This window comes from Salmo trutta, chromosome 32 (genome assembly GCF_901001165.1).
Source record: "Salmo trutta chromosome 32, fSalTru1.1, whole genome shotgun sequence".
Classification (NCBI taxonomy): Eukaryota; Metazoa; Chordata; class Actinopteri; order Salmoniformes; family Salmonidae; genus Salmo; species Salmo trutta.
In genome coordinates, this window is record NC_042988.1 from 32,406,193 (window position 1) to 32,428,210 (window position 22,018).

A 22,018-nucleotide genomic window follows, 5' to 3' on the forward strand; every position below is an offset into this window, starting at 1 on the left:
ATTTTTATTTTGTAACCTCCCACTACAGAAATGAAAACATGACGCGTGTGGTTTTGTTTGATACGCTGCGTCTGCGGCTTGTTACACGTGTCCTTTTTTATTTCCAAGTTGTATTATATTAATTTACCAAAATATGTAAACAATACAAAAATATTTCATAATCATTTGTTACATTAGATTGTGTTGTGATCAATCTAACCCGACTTGATTCATGTTTATATATCTAAAAATACATCCTACCCAATGATTTATATATACACACACACTGACAGAAGCCGCTGTTTTGAAGCAACTGCGCCTCCATCTTAGCATTCCCCCCTGTTATACTTTTGGGGGGAAGCTATAAAAATCAATTTACCCATGTTTACATTTGTTTTTGACATGTTTATTCTATTACAGACACCTTAATACAAATGTTTAAATTATATTATGTAAGCTAAACATTAAAGAAAAAAAAAATTAAAACATTTTCCTTAAAGTATAACTTTTAGAAAGTACTGTTTCAGTTAAAACAAAAAAATAGTCTCTAGGTATTTTGCCCATGAAACATTTAAATAAAATACTGTAGAATTGAATTCATTCCTAAGGACTGCTTTTCTGAGGAGTGCCAATATGGCCGATTTGTGGCCAATACAAAGCATCCACAATCCAGAGTTTATATACACATCACTGATCCTACCCTGCAATTAGATAATGAAGACATTGTAATTCATGAGAGAATAACACTTTAGACTGGTGAAGTGTGTGGGATTTATATTATATGAACGGTAAAAAAGTGATATGATGTGCTTGAACAGGATTGTGTTAATATTGTGTAGTTTGACAACAAAAAACTGCCTTTTAAACTGACAATTTCTACAAGTGTATTTCTACAAGTATGTTATTCAAATCTTACAAATTATCTCTCCACATACAACATTTCAATTTATTAGTTCATGAAACACTTTGCCAAATGCACAGCAGAATACAAAAACAGGCACATCTCCGTAAAAGCCACAATAACTATAAAACGTACTGATACACATTTACACACTCCTGTTTTTATATTACTGTACAAATGCATATTGAACAGGTGAATAGTGTTTCAGCACTCTTCAAAGGGATCCATGATGAACCTCACTCCAGGTCCCAAGAGGGAATTGATCTGCAGATTTCTGGTCATTGACTTTAGTAGCAATTGAGGGGTCGTATTCATTAGGGCACACCGTAGCAAAACGTTTTGCAATGGGATAAGAAAAAAAACTAGCCTTCTAATTCAACAAGCTCAGGTGGTCAGTCCCTCCTTGTGTCAGATTTCTTCTATTCGGTACCTAATGAATATGACCCAAGTTAGGATCACATTAATGATTGCTTTCATACTGTCATCAAGCCTCAAAATGGGTGACCTTAATGTCCTTAAACCCCCTATTTGAGAAACACCAGTGCACTTCTCTCTAGTTCAAGGGAAGTCCTCTGCTAGGTATTGTAGAGTGTCCTTGGGAAGGCCCAGGTGAATTGCATCCAGGTAGTGGAGGAACCTAATGTGGGGGGAGAAAGACATTTTCAAACTTTAGTAAAATTGTTTAGATAAGTGACAGGCATACTGTAGCATGTTCCTAGATGGCCTTTAGTGCAGCACACAGGGTTACTGGAATACATTACCAACTGTAAGTCACTCCGGATAAGAGTGTCTGCTAAATGACTAAAATGTGATGTAAATTCATATACAGTTGAAGTTGGAAGTTTACATACACCTTAGCCAAATACATTTAAACTCAGTTACACAATTCCTGACATTTAATCCTAGTAACAATTCCCTGTCTTAGGTCAGTTAGGATCACCACTTTATTTTAAGAATGTGAAATGTCAGAATAATAGTAGAGAATTATTTATTTCAGCTTTTATTTCTTTCATCACATTCCCAGTGGGTCAGAAGTTTACATACACTCAATTAGTATTTAGTAGCATTGCCTTTAAGTTGTTTAACTTGGGTCAAACGTTTAGGGTAGCCTTCCACAAGCTTCCCACAATAAGTTGGGTGAATTTTGGCCCATTCCTCCTGACAGAGCTGGTGTAACTGAGTCAGGTTTGTAGGCCTCCTTGCTCGCACACACTTTTTCAGTTCTGCCCACAACTTTTCTATGGGATTGAGGTCAGGGCTTTGTGATGGCCACTCCGATACCTTTACTTTGTTGTCAGCTTAGTCTCTAGATATCAACCTATACAGAATGGAGAGCAGCTTAGTCTCTAGATATCAACCTATACAGAATGGAGAGCAGCTTAGTCTCTAGATATCAATCTATACAGAATGAGACAGATTTGGGGTGGTTCAAAGCTGGGTGTCCCCCTAAAAGCCTGTTTAACTCTAATACTGATTTCCACATCCATAACCTCTCACCTCCATTTAACCTTACCCCTGACCTCTGCACATATAACCCCTGACCTCTCACCTGCGTTTAACCTTGAACTGCTCCTTGAGCGTCTCTGATCGGCAGATGGTCCGTAGGATGGGAAGGAAGTCCAGGGCTGCAGCAGGTCTGTTACCCAGCGTCCCTGCCACTCGGCTGGGTAGATTGTCCATCACCTCCCTCCTCCTCTGGAGAACTCTGGAGGAACAACAGCAGCAAACAGGATAGGTTAGATTCCTTAAAATGCACTTTGTGACAGCTTCTGATGTAAAAGGGGCTTAATACATAAATGTGTTCAATTTTGTATCTAATATCTACCAAATTAAACTTTTCTTTGAGATGTTTAATAGTAAAATTATACTCACTGATCAAATAAATAGTTAATACATGAATACAATATTTTACATATAAATTATAAATTCATAATACTTTTCATAGTAAGCAACACCCTGCCAACTGATCATTATAAGCCATACAGTGAAGGACAAACAGACAAGACAACTCACTTTGGTTCACAGGGGCTGTCCTGGGTGAGTCTGAAGCCCTGTCTGTGCGGGGCCACAGGGAGCGTGAGCTCGTTCACAGCCTCCTTCCCCAGTTCCCCCTCTAGACCCTGAGCTTTACCCCACGCCTCCTCCACCCCAGCCCTGCACCTCTGGAAGCTCAGAGCCTCCACAGCAGCCTGGACCTCCCCCGCTCTCTCCCCCTCCACCCAGCTCCCTCCATGGCACTCCTCCCTGGGCTCGTCATTCATCCCGTCTTTAGTCTCGGCTCTCAGGCCGAACGTCCTGTGTGTGTGTCTGGCGCCACCTTCAGGTGAGGTGTGGAGGCAAAGGGAGGAGTCCAGGAGGGACATGTGGTCGAGGAACTCTGCCAGGGACCCCAGGCAGTGGGACACAGGCTCACTCTTCATCCTCTGCTCCGAGGTGAGCGGCACCCTCATCCTCACCGGGGCAGGGGCCTTCTCCTTTACCTCTTCCTCTCTAGCCTTCACAGATTCTAATTCAACCTTGTTGCTGGTAGAATCGTCCTGACTGTCCTCCCCTTCCGTCTGTGTCTGAGGGGGGTTGGGAGGTGGTTTAGTGTGGAGGGAGAGGAAGGCATCGTCGGAATCAGAGTCTGAGTGAAAGGGGTCCAGGTCCCCTCGGGTAGCCAGCTGCTTTTTCTTCTTCTTCATTCTAGAGGACACCTTCACCGGGCTCCCGTCTGTCTCTGACCCCTCTGCCAACTGCTGGAGCCTGGGGTGGGGCAGTGGATCAACCTCAGTCTGAGGTGGTAGTGGTGGATCAATCTCTGGCTTTATACTATTCATACTAGTGGCTACTTCCTGTGGCTCAGCGCTGGACTCTTCCTGTGTCCGGTTGCTCACTTCCTGTGGCCGCCTGTGGGTTGTGACAGTGAGGTGTGTGGTGGGTAGGGGAAGCAGGGCCTCCATGTTGGAGTAGAGCAGGTCCATTCCTCTCCTCTTGCTGGTGGTCAGCAGCTCCCAGCAACCTGGCTCCACTGTGGACTGGCTCTGAGGAGACAATAGATTGTGGTTAACCTTCAATACTTCCACACTAACATACAGATAATAAAGTGACTCTGAGAAGGTGGTTTGACATAGGGATTGTAATTATGAGAGATCATACCACAAGAGACCGGTCAAAAATGATCTTGAGTGTCCTCTTAAGACAACAAGGAGGAAAGAGATGGACTTTTGACAACCAACCTTGAACAGATCCTGCATGTCCTTCTCTGGCTCCATGTTCAGCAGCCCCAGCATGCTCTCTGTGCAGCCTGTGTCACAGGGGGGCAGGGGTCCTGCTGGGGTCACCCCCTCACTCACCACAGAGCCACCTGCTGTTTCCTCTGTCTTTGGCTGGAGATGTGTTGCTGAATATGCAACATAAAAACAACATTTATCACCATCAGTATTAATTGGCAGCGTTGTTTATACAGTTATTTAGTGAACATTCCTCTGTCCTCACCTATGGGGGCTGAGTCTGGGAGGGGACGGGATAGCTTCCGCCCCCCTGTGGAGCGGCTCCAGAACTGCAGGTGCAGAAGGCTCTGGCGGATGTCACAACCGTTCAGATGGAGCAGAGAGGAGACGTCGCGGGCGTCCGTACGCATGTTCTCAGCCAGGCACAGCAGCTGCAGGTAGCTCCCCACATTCACCTGTATAGGAGAAAGAGGTGTTACCACCACACACACTCATGCACCTGTATGAAGGAGTTACACACTAACACACGCAAATGACAATACGAGTTTCCTATTATAAAAATGAACATTCTTCCTGTGCAACTAGAAAGCATGCTTAAAATATACCTTCAACGTTACTCTGTTGAGTACATGACAACAAAACATCCTGCAAAAAAAATAAAAATAGGTTTGCAGTTTATTGGTTTTCTTACCACTGAGGGGGTTTTGAAATGGATCTCCTCAAAGTAGCCATCAAACATGGTACTGAAGGTGGGATCTAGAAGAGAGAAACAGGTTCAACTCACAGTGCATTCCACCTTCTGGTCTGTGCTATTCATTTGACACAGTGTACAAACATACAACCATGAACTTAGTCTTCCACCATGAAATGTGGATTGCTCCCCCACTCACCACTGGTGGTGAGGATCACTGGTCTCTTGGTGGTGGTCATGAACGTTTTGATGGCAGCCAGGAACCCAGAGTCGTCGTCGAAGACGACATCCACCTCCTCAAAGAGAATGAGTGACGTGGCTGTCTTCTTGCTCTGCTCTTCACTGGAGGAGTCCTTGGTGTTGGCTGTTGCTGCTGGCCCGTTCTGAGGCTCTTCAGTCTTACTGGAACTCTCCTTGTCTTTACTGGTCTTCTTGGGAACAGCTGGAAGAGAATAACAGTGATATTTAGTTCTGACGTGTGTATGCAGACTAGATTTGGGTTTATCCAAAATAGTAACTGAAGGGAATAAAGCTTCCCTGCTGTGTTTAATTTAGGACCTAGACTGTTTAACACATGACTGACAAATCTCAAGCTAGGGAGGAAGAAGGACAAGGAATTCATTCTAACCGGTTGGTTGCTTCTGGTCTTGGCTGGCACTGGCACGTTCCTTGTTGGTGGGACCAGGTCGGCCCATCTTGAAGAAGTTGGTCAGGGAGGTGGGGGCCAGGCCTCCCCTCTTGGCTCCACGGGGGGACTCGGGGGGCTTCCTGGGGGAAGACACTACCCTTCGAGGAGAGTACACTTTCCCTGGGAGATGGACAGCAGAATCATCACCTGTCAACCTGGATCTTTAGGAATAATACTTTATACACTATGGGTCACATAACTCAAGAAACTGGCGGCAGGTAGCACAGCGGTTAAGACGGTTGGGCCAGTAACCGAAAGGTCGCTGGTTTGAATCCCAAGCCGACTTGGTGAACAATCTGTCTGAGTCCTTGAGCAAGGCATTTCATTCGAATTGCTCCTGCCCTTATTGCTCCTGTAAGTCGCTCTGGATAAGAGCGTCTGCTAAATGACTAACGTAAAATGAAACTGGCATGTAACCTGAAGATAACATAGATTTAGGCCAATGGGAGATGGTGCTCAGGTTTGTTACCCATTTATCTCTTATAGATTTTATCAGTGTCAAACTATCTACTTTCTATCAAAGCAGTCCTAAGAGATTCTTTTGTTCAAAGAAACACTGGGCTGCAAGAAGAAAGGCAAACTTCTTCTAAACTTACGTGGTGAGGATCCAGGCTTGGCGGTGGAGCTGCTGAAGTAGCACGGCTTATGGGCGTTGAACCCCTGGATGTCCACCTGGTGGGACTGGGTGGCCTCCCTCAGCTGGGACAGGATCTGACGGCCGCTCCGCTGGGACGACGCATTCACCTCAAACACCTGGAGAAGGATGACACAGATTAGACTTCCTGCCTTCAAAGTAGCATGCATAGCTAATATATTACACAGACAGTTAAGACAGAGATGTTAAAAGACTTGAGGGCACCCAGCAGAATCCCACCCAGCATCCCTCTACTGGCTTGCCTCTAAAGCTAAGCAGGGTTGGTCCTGGTCGGTCCCTGGATGTGAAACCAGATGCTGCTGGAAGTGGTGTCGGAAGACCAGTAGGAACCGCTCTTTCCTTTGCCTAGTTAAATGAAGGTTAAATGCCCCAGGGTGCAGTCTTTCGGATGGGACATTAAAACGGGTGTCCTGACTCTGTGGTCACTAAAGATCCCATGGCACTTAACGTAAGAGTAGAGGTGTTAACCCTGGTGTCCAGGCTAAATTCTCATACCATCATGGCCACCTAATCATCCCCAGTTTACAATTGGCTCAATAATCCCCCCCTCCTCTCCAGGTCATTGCTGTAAATTAGAATGCGTTCTTAGTCAACTTACTTGGTAAAATAAGGTACAAATATATAGACACTTCAAAATCAAATTGTATGTCACATGCTTTGTAAACAACAGGTGTAGACTAACAGTGAAATGCTAAGTTATGGGCCCTTCAGCAATGCAGAGAGAAAAATAGAAAATTAATAGAAAGACAAAAACGAGGAATAAATACACAATGAGTACTGATAACTTGGCTATGTACGCGTGGTACCAGTACCCAGACAATGTGCAGGGATACAATCAATGTTCCCTCTAATTTTTTTCGTCACAGAACAAATTTCAGGTCTGCTGAGCACAAACTTGAACGTTTAGAAAATGCTGTGCAACTTCCAGCGCATTTACTGTCAACACTGAGTAGGCTGTGGCTATTTGATCATAATGTAGGCCTACCAGAGTGGCCCACCCTTAAAAAATGCATCCCATAACATTTTAACATGGAAATAGCTGTTCTATCATTCAGGCTACAGCAGCAGACAATGTGTGGTGCTCAATATAGGCCTACATTGAGACTTAAAAAAAAAAAACATGCAGGGTTTGATAACATGTTTATCCACTTGTCCTTCAGACAAGGTGACTGAAACTGTTGTGTTGTTTGATGCAAGAAACCACTTGGGAGCTGCGTGCAGGCTTAGAGGGAACAAGGTACCGTAATTGAGGTAAATAAACTCAGCAAAAAAAGAAACGTCCCCTTTTCAGGACCCTGTCTTTCAAAGATAAATCGTAAAAATACAAATAACTTTGCAGATCTTCATTGTAAAGGGTATAAACACTGGTTCCCATGCATGTTCAATGAATCATAAACAATTAATGAACACGCACCTGTGGAATGGTTGTTAAGACACCAACAGCTTACAGACAGTAGGCAATTAAGGTCATAGTTATGAAAACTTAGGACACTAAAGAGGCCTTCCTACTGACTCTGAAAAACACCAAAAGAAAGATGCCCAGGGTCCCTGCCAACTGCGCGAACGTGCCTTAGGCATGCTGCAAGGAGGCATGAGGACTGCAGATGTGGCCAGGGCAATAAATTACAATGTCCGTACTGTGAGACGCCTAAGACAGCACTACAGGGAGACAGGACGGACAGCTGATCATCCTCGCAGTGGCAGACCACGTGTAACACCTGCACAGGACCAATACATCTGAACATCACACCTGCGGGACAGGTACATGATGGTAACAACTGCCTGAGTTACACCAGGAACGCACAATCCCTCCATCAGTGCTCAGACTGTCCGCAATAGGCTGAGAGAGGCTGGACTGAGGGCTTGTAGGCCTGTTGTAAGGCAGGTCCTCACCAGACATAACCAGCAACAACGTCACCTATGGGCACAAACCCACCGTCGCTGGACCAGACAGGACTGGCAAAAAGTGCTCTTCACGGACGAGTCGCGGTTTTGTCTCACCAGGGCTGATGGTCGGATTCGCGTTTATCGTCGAAGGAATTAGCATTACACCGAGGCCTGTACTCTGGAGCGGGATCGATTTGGAGGTGGAGGGTCCGTCATGGTCTGGGGCGGTGTGTCACAGCATCCTCGGACTGAGCTTGTTGCCATTGCAGGCAATCTCAACAGTGTGCGTTACAGGGAAGACATCCCCCTCCCTCATGTAGTACCCTTCCTGCAGGCTCATCTTGACATGACCCTCCAGCATGACAAGGCCACCAGCCATACTGCTCGTTCTGTGCATGATTCCTGCAAGACAGGAATGTCAGTGTTCTGCCATGGCCAGCGAAGAGCCCGGATCTCAATCCCATTGAGCACGTCTGGGACCTTGTTGGATCGGAGGGAGAGGGCTTGGGCCATTCCCCCCAGAAATGTTCGGGAACTTGCAGGTGCATTGGTGGAAGAGTGGGGTAACATCTCACAGCAAGAACTGGCAAATCTGGTGCAGTCCATGAGGAGGAGATGCACTGCAGTTCTTAATGCAGCTGGTGGCCACACCAGATACTGACTTTTACTTTTGATTTTGACCCCCCCTTTTGTTCAGGGACACATTATTCCATTTCTGTTAGTCACATGTCTGTGGAACTTGTTCAGTTAATGTCTCTGTTGTTGAATCTTATGTTCATACAAATATTTACACATGTTAAGTTTGCTGAAAATAAACACAGTAGACTGAGAGGACATTTCTTTTTTTGCTGAGTTTATGTACATATGGGTAAAGTGACTAGGCCACAAGATCGGTAAACAGTAGCAGCAGAGCATGTGATGAGTCAAAAGAGAGAGTGCACTTATTCAGAGCGTGTAAATTAGCTAGAAAGATGTGTCAGCATATAGTAATGGTCTCTGGCCCCCTCCCCGTTAGGGGGAGTGATGAGCTCTACAGCAGAGTGTCACAACTCCATTGCTGGTTGAAAACTGTTTTCTGCCCCTCCCAAAAGATAGAATTTGTAATTGGCCCTCTTTCTGGGACTCACCCACAAACAGGATCAAGCCTGGCCTGCTGAGGAGTGACAGACTCCATCCTAGCTGGAGGGGTACTCTCATCTTATCTATCAACATAAACAGGGCTCTAACTCCCCAATGAGATAGGGTGCAGGCCTGGCAGCAGGCTGTTAACCAGTTTTGTGGAGTCTGCCACTAGCACAGTCAGTGTAGTCAGCTCAGCTATCGCCATTGAGACCGTGTCTGTGCCCCAATCGAGGTTGAGCAAAATTAAACATGGCGGTGTTTGCCTTAGCAAACCGGAAAAAAAGACCTCCATTCCTGTCATTATTGAAAGAGATTGAGATGTGAGATATTACAAAATAGGGATACTTAATGTTAGATCCCTCACTTCCAAGGCAGTCATAGTCAATGAACTAATCACTGATCATAATCTTGATGTGATTGGCCTGACTGAAACATGTCTCAAGCCTGATGAATTTACTGTGTTAAATGAGGCCTCTCCTCCTGGTTACACTAGTGACCATATCCCCCGCGCATCCCGCAAAGGTGGAGCTGTTGCTACTCAATCACTATTTATTGCTACTGTTAACAGGCCTTCTGGGCCGTATACAGCGTTCCTCACTGAGTTCCTATCGGACCTTGTAGTCATGGCAGATAACATTATAATTTTAATTTTGGGTGACTTTAATTGTCCTGAGTCTGCAGAGAACTGCCAGGACCTTGGATCAAATGGAGACACTCAAGTCGTTTGATCCTGTGTCTCCTGACACATTCATGAAAATAGTCATGGCCTCTAAACCCTCAAGCTGCATACTGGACCCTATTCCAACTAAACTACATAAATCAAATCAATGTGCCAAATACAACAGGTGTAGACCTTACAGTGAAATGCTTACTTACAAGCCCCTAACTAACAATGCAGTTTAAAAAATACAAATAAGAAATAAAAGGAACAAGTAATTAAAGAGCAGCAGTAAAATAACAATAGCGAGTCTATATACAAGGGGTACCGGTACAGAGTCAATGTGCAGGGGCACCGGTTAGTCGAGATAATATGTACATGTAGATAGAGTTATTAAAGTGACTATGCATAGATAATAACAGAGAGTAGCAGCGGTGTAAAAGAGGGGGTGGGCAGCCATTTGATTAGATGTTCAGGAGTCTTATGACTTGGGGGTAGAAGCTGTTTAGAAGCCTCTTGAACCTAGACTTGGCGCTCCGCTACCGCTTGCCTTGCGGTAGCAGAGAGAACAGTCTAAGACTAGGGTGGCTGGAGTCTGACCATTTTTAGGGCCTTCCTCTGACACCGCCTGATATAGAGGTCCTGGATGGCAAGAAGCTTGGTCCCAGTGATGTACTGGGCCGTATGCACTACCCTCTGTAGTGCCTTGCAGTCTGAGGCCGAGCAGTTGCCATACCAGGCATACCTTCCTGAAGATAAGTAATGTATATGAAATGTATCAGTCTCGTGAAGGTGGTAAATGACCCTTTAAATGGCGTCAGACCAAGGCTCTGCATCGGCCCTCGTGCTCCTGGACCTTAGCGCTGCTTGAGACACCATCGATCACCACATTCTTTTGGAGAGATTGGAAACCCTAATTTGTCTAGGAGCAAAGATCTTATCTTTCGGAAAGATATCAGTTCCTCTCTGTGGATGGTTTGTCCTCTGACAAATCAACTGTAAGTTTCAGTGTTCCTCAAGGTTCTGTTTTATGACCACTATTGTTTTCAGTGAGTGTTATATATATATAAATAAATAAATAAAACACACACACACACACACACATATATACAGTGGGGCAAAAAAGTATTTAGTCAGCCACCAATTGTGCAAGTTCTCCCACTTAAAAAGATGAGAGAGGCCTGTAATTTTCATCATATGTACACGTCAACTATGACAGACAAAATGGGGGGAAAAAAATCCAGAAAATCACATTGTAGGATTTTTAATGAATTTATTTGCAAATTGTGGTGGAAAATAAGTATTTGGTCACCTACAAACAAGCAAGATATCTGGCTCTCACAGACCTGTAACTTCTTCTTTAAGAGGCTCCTCTGTCCTCCACTCGTTATCTGTATTAATGGCACCTGTTTGAACTTGTTATCAGTATAAAAGACACCTGTCCACAACCTCAAACAGTCACACTCCAAACTCCACTATGGCCAAGACCAAAGAGCTGTCAAAGGACACCAGAAACAAAATTGTAGACCTGCACCAGGCTGGGAAGACTGAATCTGCAATAGGTAAGCAGCTTGGTTTGAAGAAATCAACTGTGGGAGCAATTATTAGGAAATTGAAGACATACAAGACCACTGATAATCTCCCTTGATCTGGGTCTCCACGCAAGATCTCACCCCGTGGGGTCAAAATGATCACAAGAACGGTGAGCAAAAATCCTAGAACCACACGGGGGGACCTAGTGAATGACCTGCAGAGAGCTGGGCCCAAAGTAACAAAGCCTACCATCAGTAACACACTACGCCGCCAGGGACTCAAATCCTGCAGTGCCAGACGTGTCCCCCTGCTTAAGCCAGTACATGTCCAGGCCCGTCTGAAGTTTGCTAGAGAGCATTTGGATGATACAGAAGAGGATTGGGAGAATGTCATATGGTCAGATGAAACCAAAATATAACTTTTTGGTAAAAACTCAACTCGTCGTGTTTAGAGGACAAAGAATGCTGAGTTGCATCCAAAGAACACCATACCTACTGTGAAGCATGGGGGTGGAAACATCATGCTTTGGGGCTGTTTTTCTGCAAAGGGACCAGGACGACTGATCCGTGTAAAGGAAAGAATGAATGGGGCCATGTATCGTGAGATTTTGAGTGAAAACCTCCTTCCATCAGCAAGGGCATTGAAGATGAAACGTGGCTGGGTCTTTCAGCATGACAATGATCCCAAACACACCGCCCGGGCAACGAAGGAGTGGCTTCGTAAGAAGCATTTCAAGGTCCTGGAGTGGCCTAGACAGTCTCCAGATCTCAACCCCATAGAAAATCTTTGGAGGGAGTTGAAAGTCCGTGTTGCCCAGCGACAGCCCCAAAACATCACTGCTCTAGAGGAGATCTGCATGGAGGAATGGGCCAAAATACCAGCAACAGTGTGTGAAAACCTTGTGAAGACTTACAGAAAACATTTGACCTGTGTCATTGCCAACAAAGGGTATATAACAAAGTATTGAGATAAACTTTTGTTATTGACCAAATACTTATTTCCCACCATAATTTGCAAATAAATTCATAAAAAATCCTACAATGTGATTTTCTGGATTTTTTTCTCTCATTTTGTCTGTCATAGTTGACGTGTACCTATGATGAAAATTACAGGCCTCTCTCATCTTTAAGTGGGAGAACTTGCACAATTGGTGGCTGACTAAATACTTTTTTGCCCCACTGTACCTTCATACATACATACTACCTCTTGATGATGTAATTCAAAAACAACGTCAACTTTCACTGCTATGAGGACGACTCACAACTGTATATTTCGATAAAACATGGTGAAGCCCCAAAATTGCCTACCCTGGAAGCCTGTGTTTCAGACATAAGGAAGTGGGTGGCGGCAAATGTTTTACTTTCAAACTCGGACAAAACAGAGACGCTAGTTCTCGGTCCCAAGAAACAAAGATCTGCTGTTGGATCTGGCAATTCATCTTAATGGTTGTACAGTTGTCTCAAATAAAACTGAAGGACCTCGGCGTTACTGGGGACCCTGATCTCTTTTGACGAACATATCAATACTATTTCAAGGAAAGATTTTTTCCATCTTCGTAACATTGCAAAAACCAGAAACTTTTGTCCAAAAATGCATAAAAGCTAATCCATGTATTTGTCACTTCTAGATTAGACTACTGCAATGCAGTACTCGCAAGCTACCCGGATAAAGCACTAAATAAACTAAACACCGCTGCTAGAATCTTGACTAGAACCCCAAATTTGATCATGTTCCTCCAGTGCTAGCCTCTCTACACAGGCTTCCTGTTAAGGCCAGGGCTAATTTCAAGGTTTTACTGCTAACCTACAAAGCATTACATGGGCTTGCTCCTACCCATCTCTCAGATTTGGTCCTGCCATATGTACCTACACGTACGCTATGGTCACAAGACGCAGGCCTCCTTATTGTCCCTAGAATTTTGAAGCAAAGAGCTGGAGGTAAGGCTTTCTCCTATAGAGCTCCATTTTTATGGAATAGTCTGCCTATCCATGTGAGAGACCCATCTCAGTTTCGAACTTTAGGTCTTTATTGAAGACTCATCTCTTTAGTGGGTCCTAGGATTGAGTGTAGTCTGGCCCAGGGGTGCGCAGGTGAACGGCAAGGCACCGGACCGACCTTGCTGTCTCTGCCTGGCCAGCTCCCCTCTCTACACTGGGATTCTCTGCCTCTGACCATATTACGGGGAGTCAGTGGCTTACTAGTGCTCTTCCATGCCGTCCCTAGGAGGGGTGCGTCACTTGAGTGGGTTGAGTCACTGATGTGATCGTCCTGTTTTCCAGTTTTGCGCCCCCTCGGGTTGGTGGGGTGGGGGAGATCTTTGTGGGCTATACTCAGCCTTGTCTCAGGGTAGTAAGTTGGTGGTCTGTTGATATCCCTCTAGTGGGGTGGGGGCTGTGCTTTGGCAAAGTGGGTGGGGTTATATCCTGCCTAGTTCGTCCTGTCCGGGGGTATCGTTGGACGGGGCCACAGTGTCCCCCCCACCCCTGACTCAGCCTCCAGTATCTATGCTGCAATAGTCTATGTGCTGGGGGGCTAGGGTCAGTCATATCTGGTGTATTCTCCTGTTTTATCTGGTGTCCTGTGTGAATTTAAGTATGATTCTCAAATTCTCTTTCCATCTGTCCCTCCCGGAGGACCTGAGCCCTAGGATCATGCCTCAGGACTACCTGGCCTGATGACTCCTGGCTGTCCCCAGTCCACCTGGTTGTGCTGCTGCTCCAGGTCCAACTGTTCTGCCTAGGTTCCTGTCTTTCTAGGGAGTTTTTCCTAGCCACCATGCTTCTACATCTGCATTGCTTGCTGTTTGGGGTTTTAGGCTGGGTCTCTGTATAGCACTTTGACATCTGCTGATGTAAAAAGGGCTTTATAAATACATTTGATTGATTGATTCAGAGTGTAAAGTGAGTGCATTCAAATTTGTATGCAGAAACATCATGATAAAAATCTGCTTTTTAATAGAGACCAGTGGGTCACAAAGAATAAAGGGTTGGTGACCGCTGTGTTAGGCAAGCGGAGTAAAGAATGAACAGACCTTAAAGCCGAGTTCCTGGGCGCAGGCGTAGACGGCAGCGGTCTTGCCAACCCCCGTGGGACCAGTGATCAGCAGGGTGTTACACATAAAGTCTTCCCCCTCCTGAGAGTCCCCGTCTTCAGTGTCCCATGAGTCTGTGTGGCCAAGAGGGGAACATCAAGCTGCTTTAGGTTTACTCTGTGGTAACTTTGAAAAAAAGTTAATTTTATATAGGATGATGTAACTATTTCAAAGGAGGAAAAAACGTGTTCAAACAGTCATAGTGCTATCTGAAAATACAACAGCAAAATCTTAGAACAGAGTCTCTTACCGTTGCTGTCATCCTCCTGTTTCTTTTCCTTCTGTTTCTTCCTCTCTTCCCGGTCAGCTCTGAGCTTCCATTCCCTCAGCCAACTGCAAACGGATTGGTTTATGCAAAATTACATGACAGATTGATTGAATTAATGGCATGTAACACACAAGGGCTTTCAATAAAGCTCATAAAGCCATTGATTCATATCTTTTACATACACTAAGTATGTGGACACCCATTAAAACATTTGTGGATTTGGCTATTTCAGCCACACCGTTGCTGACAGGTCTATAAAAATCTAGCACACAGCCATGCAATCTTCATAGACAAACATTGGCAGTAGAATGGCCTTATCAGAGAGCTCAGTGACCTTCAACGTGGCAGCATCATAGGATGCCACCTTTCCAACAAGTCAGTTCGTCAAATTTCTGCCCTGCTAGAGCTGCCCCGGTCAACTGTAAGTGCTGTTATTGTAAAGTGGAAATGTCTAGGGCCAACAACGGCTCAGCCGCAAAGTGGTAGGCCACACAAGCTCACAGAACAGGACCGCCGAGTGCTGAAGTGCGTAAAAATCGTCTGTCCTCGGTTGCAACACTCATTACCGAGTTCCAAACTGCCTCTGGAAGCAACGTCAGCACAAGAACTGTTCGTCGGGAGCTTCATGAAAATGGGTTTCCATGGCCAAGCAGCCGCACACAAGCCTAAGATCATGCGCAATGCCAACGCTACTTGCCCGAATGCATAGTGCAAACTGTCAAGTTTGGTGGAGGAGGAATAAATGGTCTGGGGCTGTTTTCATGGTTCGGGCTTGGCCCCTTAGTTCCAGTGAAGGGAAATCTTAACGCTACAGCATACAATGACATTCTAGACGATTCTGTGCTTCCAACTTTGTGGCAACAATTTGGGGAAAGCCTTTTCCTGTTTCAGCATGCCCCATGCACAAAGCAAGGTCCACACAGAAATGTTTTGTTGAGATCGGTGTGGAAGAACTTGAGTGGCCTGCACAGAGCCCTGACTTCAACAACATCAAACACCTTTGGGAGGAATTGTAATGCTGACTGCGAGCTAGGCCTAACATCAGTACCCAACCTCACTAATGCTCGTGGCTGAATGGAAAGCAAGTCCCCGCAGCAATGTTCCAACATCTAGTGGAAAGCCTTCCCAGAAGAGTGGAGGATCTTTTGCAGCAAAGGTGGGACCAACTCCATATTAATGCCCATGATTTTGGAATGAGATGTTTGACGAGCAGGTGTCCACATACTTTTGGCCATGTACTGTATATCTGTAATACCTGTGTAGAGCCAGCAGGGTGCCTAGTACACCTAGCTACTGAGCTATTCAGTTGAGTCATTCAGTAGATAAAGCACAATCCCTTACCTGTGCAGCCTCCTCACTGAGGCAGTGTTGCCTATGACATCAGTGGAGTGCTGTGGTTGGTACTTCTCTGTCCACAACACATCCTCTTTTACAGAGTCTGGTGGAATAAAAAAAGCAGTTACTAAAGACTATTCAAAAATTGATTTTGTAATGTTATGAAAAGCACATTTAAGCATCTAACTGAAAGGCCATGTTTCAGCTACCACAGATATGGCAAGATATGAGGTTTTACAGAGAACTACATTTCTTATTTGCCCTCTTACCATCTTTGACAGAGTTGCTAGCCAGTGGCGAGTCCTCCAGGAGTACCACAGGGTCCTTTTGGGAGGGGAGTGGTGTTTTCATCTCCTCGTTCTCCTGTTGCTTGCGCCTCCTCCCTCGCCCTCCCCTCCTGGGTGGCTCAGGTTCGGGGGAGATGGTGTCCCCGTCGATCACAATGATCTTCTCCTCCGACCTCCTGGACCTCTGCTTCTTGGCCACCTTTCCCACGGCCCCCTCACCCTCTTTCACTCTCTTCCTCTTTCCCCCCACAGGCCCTGTCGATGCTGGGGCACTGCTGGCGAGTTTGGTACCGGGGTCTGCCTCTGAAGCTGTGTATTGCTGGAGGTGGTCAGTCCGCCTCTCCAGGAAGCGTGTGAGAAACCGCTGGACGGGGAAAGGAGGATTGGATGCACTGATCTCCCCCATTAGGAGCTTACGAATGGGCTCAGAGAAATCTTCTCGCCAGCCAGACCCCTGTTCAGAACAAATGATTCAGTTATCTAAAGTTGATTAACAAACAAAACTACACCAGTAAATATTACATGGAATATTACCAGTGAAATATGAAATGTGTAAAATAATATTACAACATACCCTTTCAGTGTGGGCTCTGGAGGCTGGCTCAGTCTTACAGCAAGTGGAACTATCGAGGGATGGAAGCTGGTTTGATGGTAGACATCGAAGCTCCTTCAGGAAGTGTAAGCGAGGAGAAACAGGCCATGGTAGACTCCAGAGAGGACACTCTGTCAAAGGGCCAAGAAAAACGTAATTAGATGGAGAACACAGAGGGAACACTTGAACAGGAAGCACGCTGAAAAGGCTAAGGTTTCCAGTTCAAATCCCAGTTATGGCACACAAATTATTTAATACAAATCTCAGTGCAGTGGACACTCATTATCTATCAGTTGCTTAAGATTTACATTAGTAAAAACAGCCATTCAAAAAACCTAAACATCAGTGTGTTGCACCCTTTATGCTTTATACAACTAATAAGAACACTTGGATGGAAAGGACAGAGCTAGCAAGGAGAAAACACACCCTGTGAGGTCTGCAGCACGTGCACTACAGGCTGGAAGGAGGAGCAGGAGACTGCGTAGGCCTCATTGGTGGCAACAGTTTTGGCTATCTGCTTCTTGAAGGACTCTGGGAGGCCACTCTTCAGGAAGTCTCTGCGAGCTCGGAACTGTTCATCATCCTGAGAGTTCTCTGAACCATCACGGCTAGAAGGGGTAAGAGGCACAATTGGGGTGTAAGGTCAAAGGTCTTGTTGAGGTCTGCAACATTTTTGAATATAGACCAAACGGTGTTATTGGTAATAAGCTGCAAGTCTGTAATAAGCTTACCTGCAATCATCAAAGATGGATATGACTGATGTCCTCGGTGCTTTTTTCCCAAGGAACATGGGAGCCACTTTGGAAGGTAAAAAAATACACAAAACATTAATGTTAGTGTCCTTCTATACATATATTTTAACAAAAAATGTAAAATACCCCCCCCCCCCCCCAAAAAAAAATCATAATCATACAGCAATTGGTGCTCAGCCCGTATAAGACAAGATTTCATCAAGTATTTGTGCACAAAACACAAATTATATTTAACAAATGTAATGCTTTAAACAATGAAATGCTTAATTAACAATCATAACAAAGTATGGCTTTCACCTTGTCACGCTACACAAATAATACACTTCCCCTTCTCCTCCAGGCTTTGAAAATAAATAGTGCAATGTCAAAAATCCCCTTTCTAAAAAAATAACTACAGCCTGTGTACGTCCTGTAGCCAGAACACCTCAGGGTGAGCTAATTATAGATTCTTTCTATAATCATGTTACGACTTATGTCAACAACAGTGATACAGTACCTGCTGGATTATTGGCCTCCTTGCTGGCAGGTGCTTTTTTCCCCAATACATCATTTAGACTGCGTTTCTGAGCTTTGCCCTTCTCCTTGGCAGTCGGAGCAGAGCCATCCTGGCTATCCTCCACACAAACCACTGAGTCCTGCTCAAACAGTGGTTCGCAAAAATAAAGGGTTAGCGGGTTATCTATGAAACAAAGCCTTTCTGTACTTGTTGGAGAAATGGACAGGAAACAAGATAGTCAGGTGGATTGAAAAGTACATGCATCATTTCTAACATGACAATTGTTGTTATCAATGGAGCATGAATTGTAGAGTACAACTGCACACTACATACTGAGCGAGAGTAGAACATTTTCTCCCAAGTAAGGAAAAACCTACAATCTTTAACTGAAATGTCATTAGGACTGTAGTGTACCTCGTCTTCATTGTAGCTCTTCTTGACTGAGACCTGGCTCCGGGAGGAGCGTCGTAAAGACCTCTGACCCTCCTTATCCACGGCTGCCTTTTTACTCTTCTGTATCTCCCGGGCTTTCTCCACCAACTTTTTCGCCTTTTTTCTCTTTTTGGATGCATTGGATTCCTGATCAAGAGGATTCAAATGGGTTTGATGGTTCTACTGGAAAGTGTGTGCTGAATTATAACTGCTAATTCAAAATATCAGTTTCATATTCCAACTGATAAAAACAGAGGCTATAATTACCTTAGCTAGGGGACTCAGGATCTCAAAATCACTTCCACCCTCAGACTTTGATGCAGAGCTTAGGAAGACGACTCTGGTAAATTTCATCCTGAAGGTTCAAGGTAACAATAAAATGATAATAGTTTATGCAAAGGTAGGTCAAAACAGATGAAATGCCCAAAATAAAAAATGTCAAACATATACAATGCAAACTAGATATTACAAAGTGAGCATGAAGCTAAAGCACTACTGTCTGTATTAATGTATCGTCCTGCCTTTAAAGCAGTGTCCAGACTAGGGACAGGCCTCCATTGTGGACGAGTCAATCTATGTCCAAACCTATTGCCTCTCTGTTACTGACCAACAGGATGCACAAGCGAGACAATTCAAATCTATGCTTAAAGACATCTCGGCCATCCCTCACCTGATGGGACTTCCTGTCTTGTCTGGTGGACAGACCATTTGTGCTCTGAACACCCTGTGTCTGGACTTGTCTGACTTCGGGGTGGACATCTGGACCGGGCAGTCCTTGGTGACTGCTGCAACATCTTTCGCCCTTTCTTTTTTTGTTTTCCTCACTGGGGTTACTGGATCAACAACAGGTGTCTGCCTGCGAGGGGCTTCCCTGGTGGACCTCCTGACTGTTGTTGGTGTGGAGGTGGTAGGCTCTGCTTCAGGTTTAGCATCAGTGTTGGACTCCCCTTTGGGTTTAGAATCAGTCTCCACAGCGTCAGTCTCCATGGGAACATGGTCTTCTTGTGCCACGGGTGAGGGAACTGACTCCTGCTCCAAGGCCTTCTTCATCCTTCTTCTCTGCGGTTTTTTCTTAGCTGCATTTTTTCCTGGCTGCTCCTCTGTTGGGGCAGCAGAGTGGTTCTCCTCCTCCAAGGCCTTGTCCACAGGCTGCTTCCCAGCGCCCTTGCCGGGCTTGGCTGGCTGCTTGAAAGCACTCATGAACTGCTTCCGCTCAGTCTGGCTGCACTTGGGAGTGGATGATTCAGACTCAACGACACTGAGCTCCAGGTCCTCCTCCTGCAGGACCACGTTGGACTTCCTTTTGGGGGCAGGCAGCAGCTCCGGTCTAGACTGGGGACAAGGAAAGGAAGCGGTCTTCACCACTACAGGTGCTAGGCTCCCCTCTTTTTCCCTGGCGAAGATGGAGGCCATCTTTTTCTCTGCAACCAGGACTGGCTCGTGGCCAGGGGAAATGGTGTGCACCTCAGCTTGGACGGTGAGGGTTCGAGGAGATATCTGCAGGGGACAAAGCTCATTGGCTTTGGGTACATCCAACGTGTCTTCTGGCTCCGTGTCGACTCCGCTTTTCTCCCCCACTTTCTCCTCTCCCTGGCCCTGAGTCTGCAGGAAGTCCTCAAATGAGATGGTGACGGTGCTCCCGTTCAACTGAGACGCCTCACCCACGTTCACCTCTAAGCTTGCATTACACAAAGAGAGCTCAGCCTCCTGGACCTCAGGCATATACTCCTCCGTTTCCTTATCCTCCTGCTGCTGCTGCTTGGCTTTAGTCTTACTGACAGTCACCTTGTCTTTTCTAGATATTTTAGGAGAACCGTTGCAACTTTCCTTTTTCTTTGCAGGAGCCCTTTTTTTAGAGTCCACCTTGGGATGATTGTCTTTTTGAGCCTTCTCAGGACATGCCACGCCAGGGTCATTCTTACCACAGGTGTCTCCAGCCATGCCAGCATCAGCACTGAACTGGGCCAGCAGGGCAGCTGTGTCACTACCCAGGAAGCCACAGCTGCTGCTCACTATGTTGCCCTCTGACCCGTCACCGTCTCCTGGCCCCTCTAAGACCACACACTCCTCCGTCTCAGTGGAACCTGCATCAGCATCAGTCTCCTGTAACTGCCGGGTAACTTTTCTGGGCTTCCTGCCCTGTTTCTGAGGGGGCTTGGCTGGCAGCCTCACAGTGCTGTCTAGGCTGGCTGGTGATTCAGAGGGCTGGGGCCCCAGGCGGTTCTTCTTAGTGTGCTCTGGGGTACTACCTTTCTCTCTAACTGGTGTGGTCTTCCGGCTGAAGTAATCCATGATGTTGTTGGACCTGGGTGGGGAGAAGGGTTTCTCCATGGGCTTGGCCACAGGGGAAAAGTAGTTTGTGATCATCTTGACAGGAGGAGCATGGGCATCTTTGTGTGATCTAGAGCATGGCTATAAAACAAGGTGAGATGATTACGCTCTCAATTATTAAAACTATGCAATTAAAAAAATGAATCCAATGCGTTGACACAGGCTTCTGTAGACAGATGGAATTTGGTTGGACATACCTGAGTTTCAAAATCTTCAATGACAGATGCCATAGCAACGACACCAGCCATAACTTCACTGACCTAAAATAATTAAGTGGTTTTAGTTGCAGTGACTAACTAGTTGGTGATTTCTGGTTCAGTTAAGTACTTTGGTAACTTACCTACTAACTAGTAGTAGTCAGTTAACCGGAAAAGCAACAACTGTAGATAAATATAACTAGCTAGTTAAGTGACAGATCAATGGTGAATGTGGGAGTAAGCTAAAACAAAAGAACACAACTTACCAGCTCTTCTCCTTGATCCTTCTAGAAGACACAACCTCTAAGCTACGCTAACTGTCATTGTGTGGCAAAGTTGATAGCTTGCTATCTAACTGTCTGTCTAGGGAAATAAATATCTTAATATCTATCTAGCTAGCTATATCCGACTATTGTTTGATGGCATGGCTAACGTTAGTTAGTTGGAAAATAGTCAGCTAGCAAGCTGCCCAAAACGCGTAACGAAACTAAAACGAAGTTGTAACATGTAACTGCAAAGTAAATCCTATATATTAACGTCGAATTACACACATATATAAGCAATAACTCCGTATATTGGGTACACTGGTAGTTTGGGTTCAGTTTTCCAAAAATCCCGCCTGACTCGTCTAGCCCAAAGGGCGCCAAATTGACTTCCGCTTCAGCGTCACCAACTCCACCACTCACAGTGGCAGAACATGTACACGTCACGAACAGTTGTTGATGTATTGACCGCAAGGCTCCACCCCACGTGATATTGTAAATAACTAGCAGTTCTGTTTCTAAACAAATACAGCAAAAGCAGATTAAAAAAAATCAACCTACTGCTGTCTAGTTTTGAAATAAATGAGAGTGAAGTAGATGTTATTCATTGCTTGTATTAGTGATGATCCATCAAGGTTTGCTAATAAA

At 45.3% G+C, this 22,018-nt stretch overlaps 1 protein-coding gene across 1 annotated transcript; it reads right to left on the reverse strand.

Annotated features, from left to right (window-relative positions):
• Window positions 1-51: 51 nt before the first annotated feature.
• On the reverse strand, window positions 52-21,870 carry LOC115171732 (ATPase family AAA domain-containing protein 5-like). The gene is made up of 22 exons (XM_029728818.1): window positions 21,374-21,870; window positions 21,108-21,170; window positions 19,250-20,991; window positions 18,847-18,934; window positions 18,562-18,726; window positions 18,148-18,286; window positions 17,631-17,697; window positions 17,326-17,507; window positions 16,882-17,030; window positions 16,290-16,761; window positions 16,027-16,123; window positions 14,668-14,750; window positions 14,358-14,491; window positions 6,068-6,224; window positions 5,412-5,591; window positions 4,983-5,225; window positions 4,784-4,848; window positions 4,358-4,547; window positions 4,099-4,262; window positions 2,894-3,903; window positions 2,430-2,585; window positions 52-1,517 (listed from the first exon to the last, which is right to left on the reverse strand). Exons 2-22 carry the CDS (start codon window positions 21,156-21,158, stop codon window positions 1,439-1,441), a joined length of 5,613 nt encoding a protein of 1,870 aa, XP_029584678.1. The 5' UTR covers window positions 21,159-21,170; window positions 21,374-21,870; the 3' UTR covers window positions 52-1,438.
• Window positions 21,871-22,018: the final 148 nt, after the last annotated feature.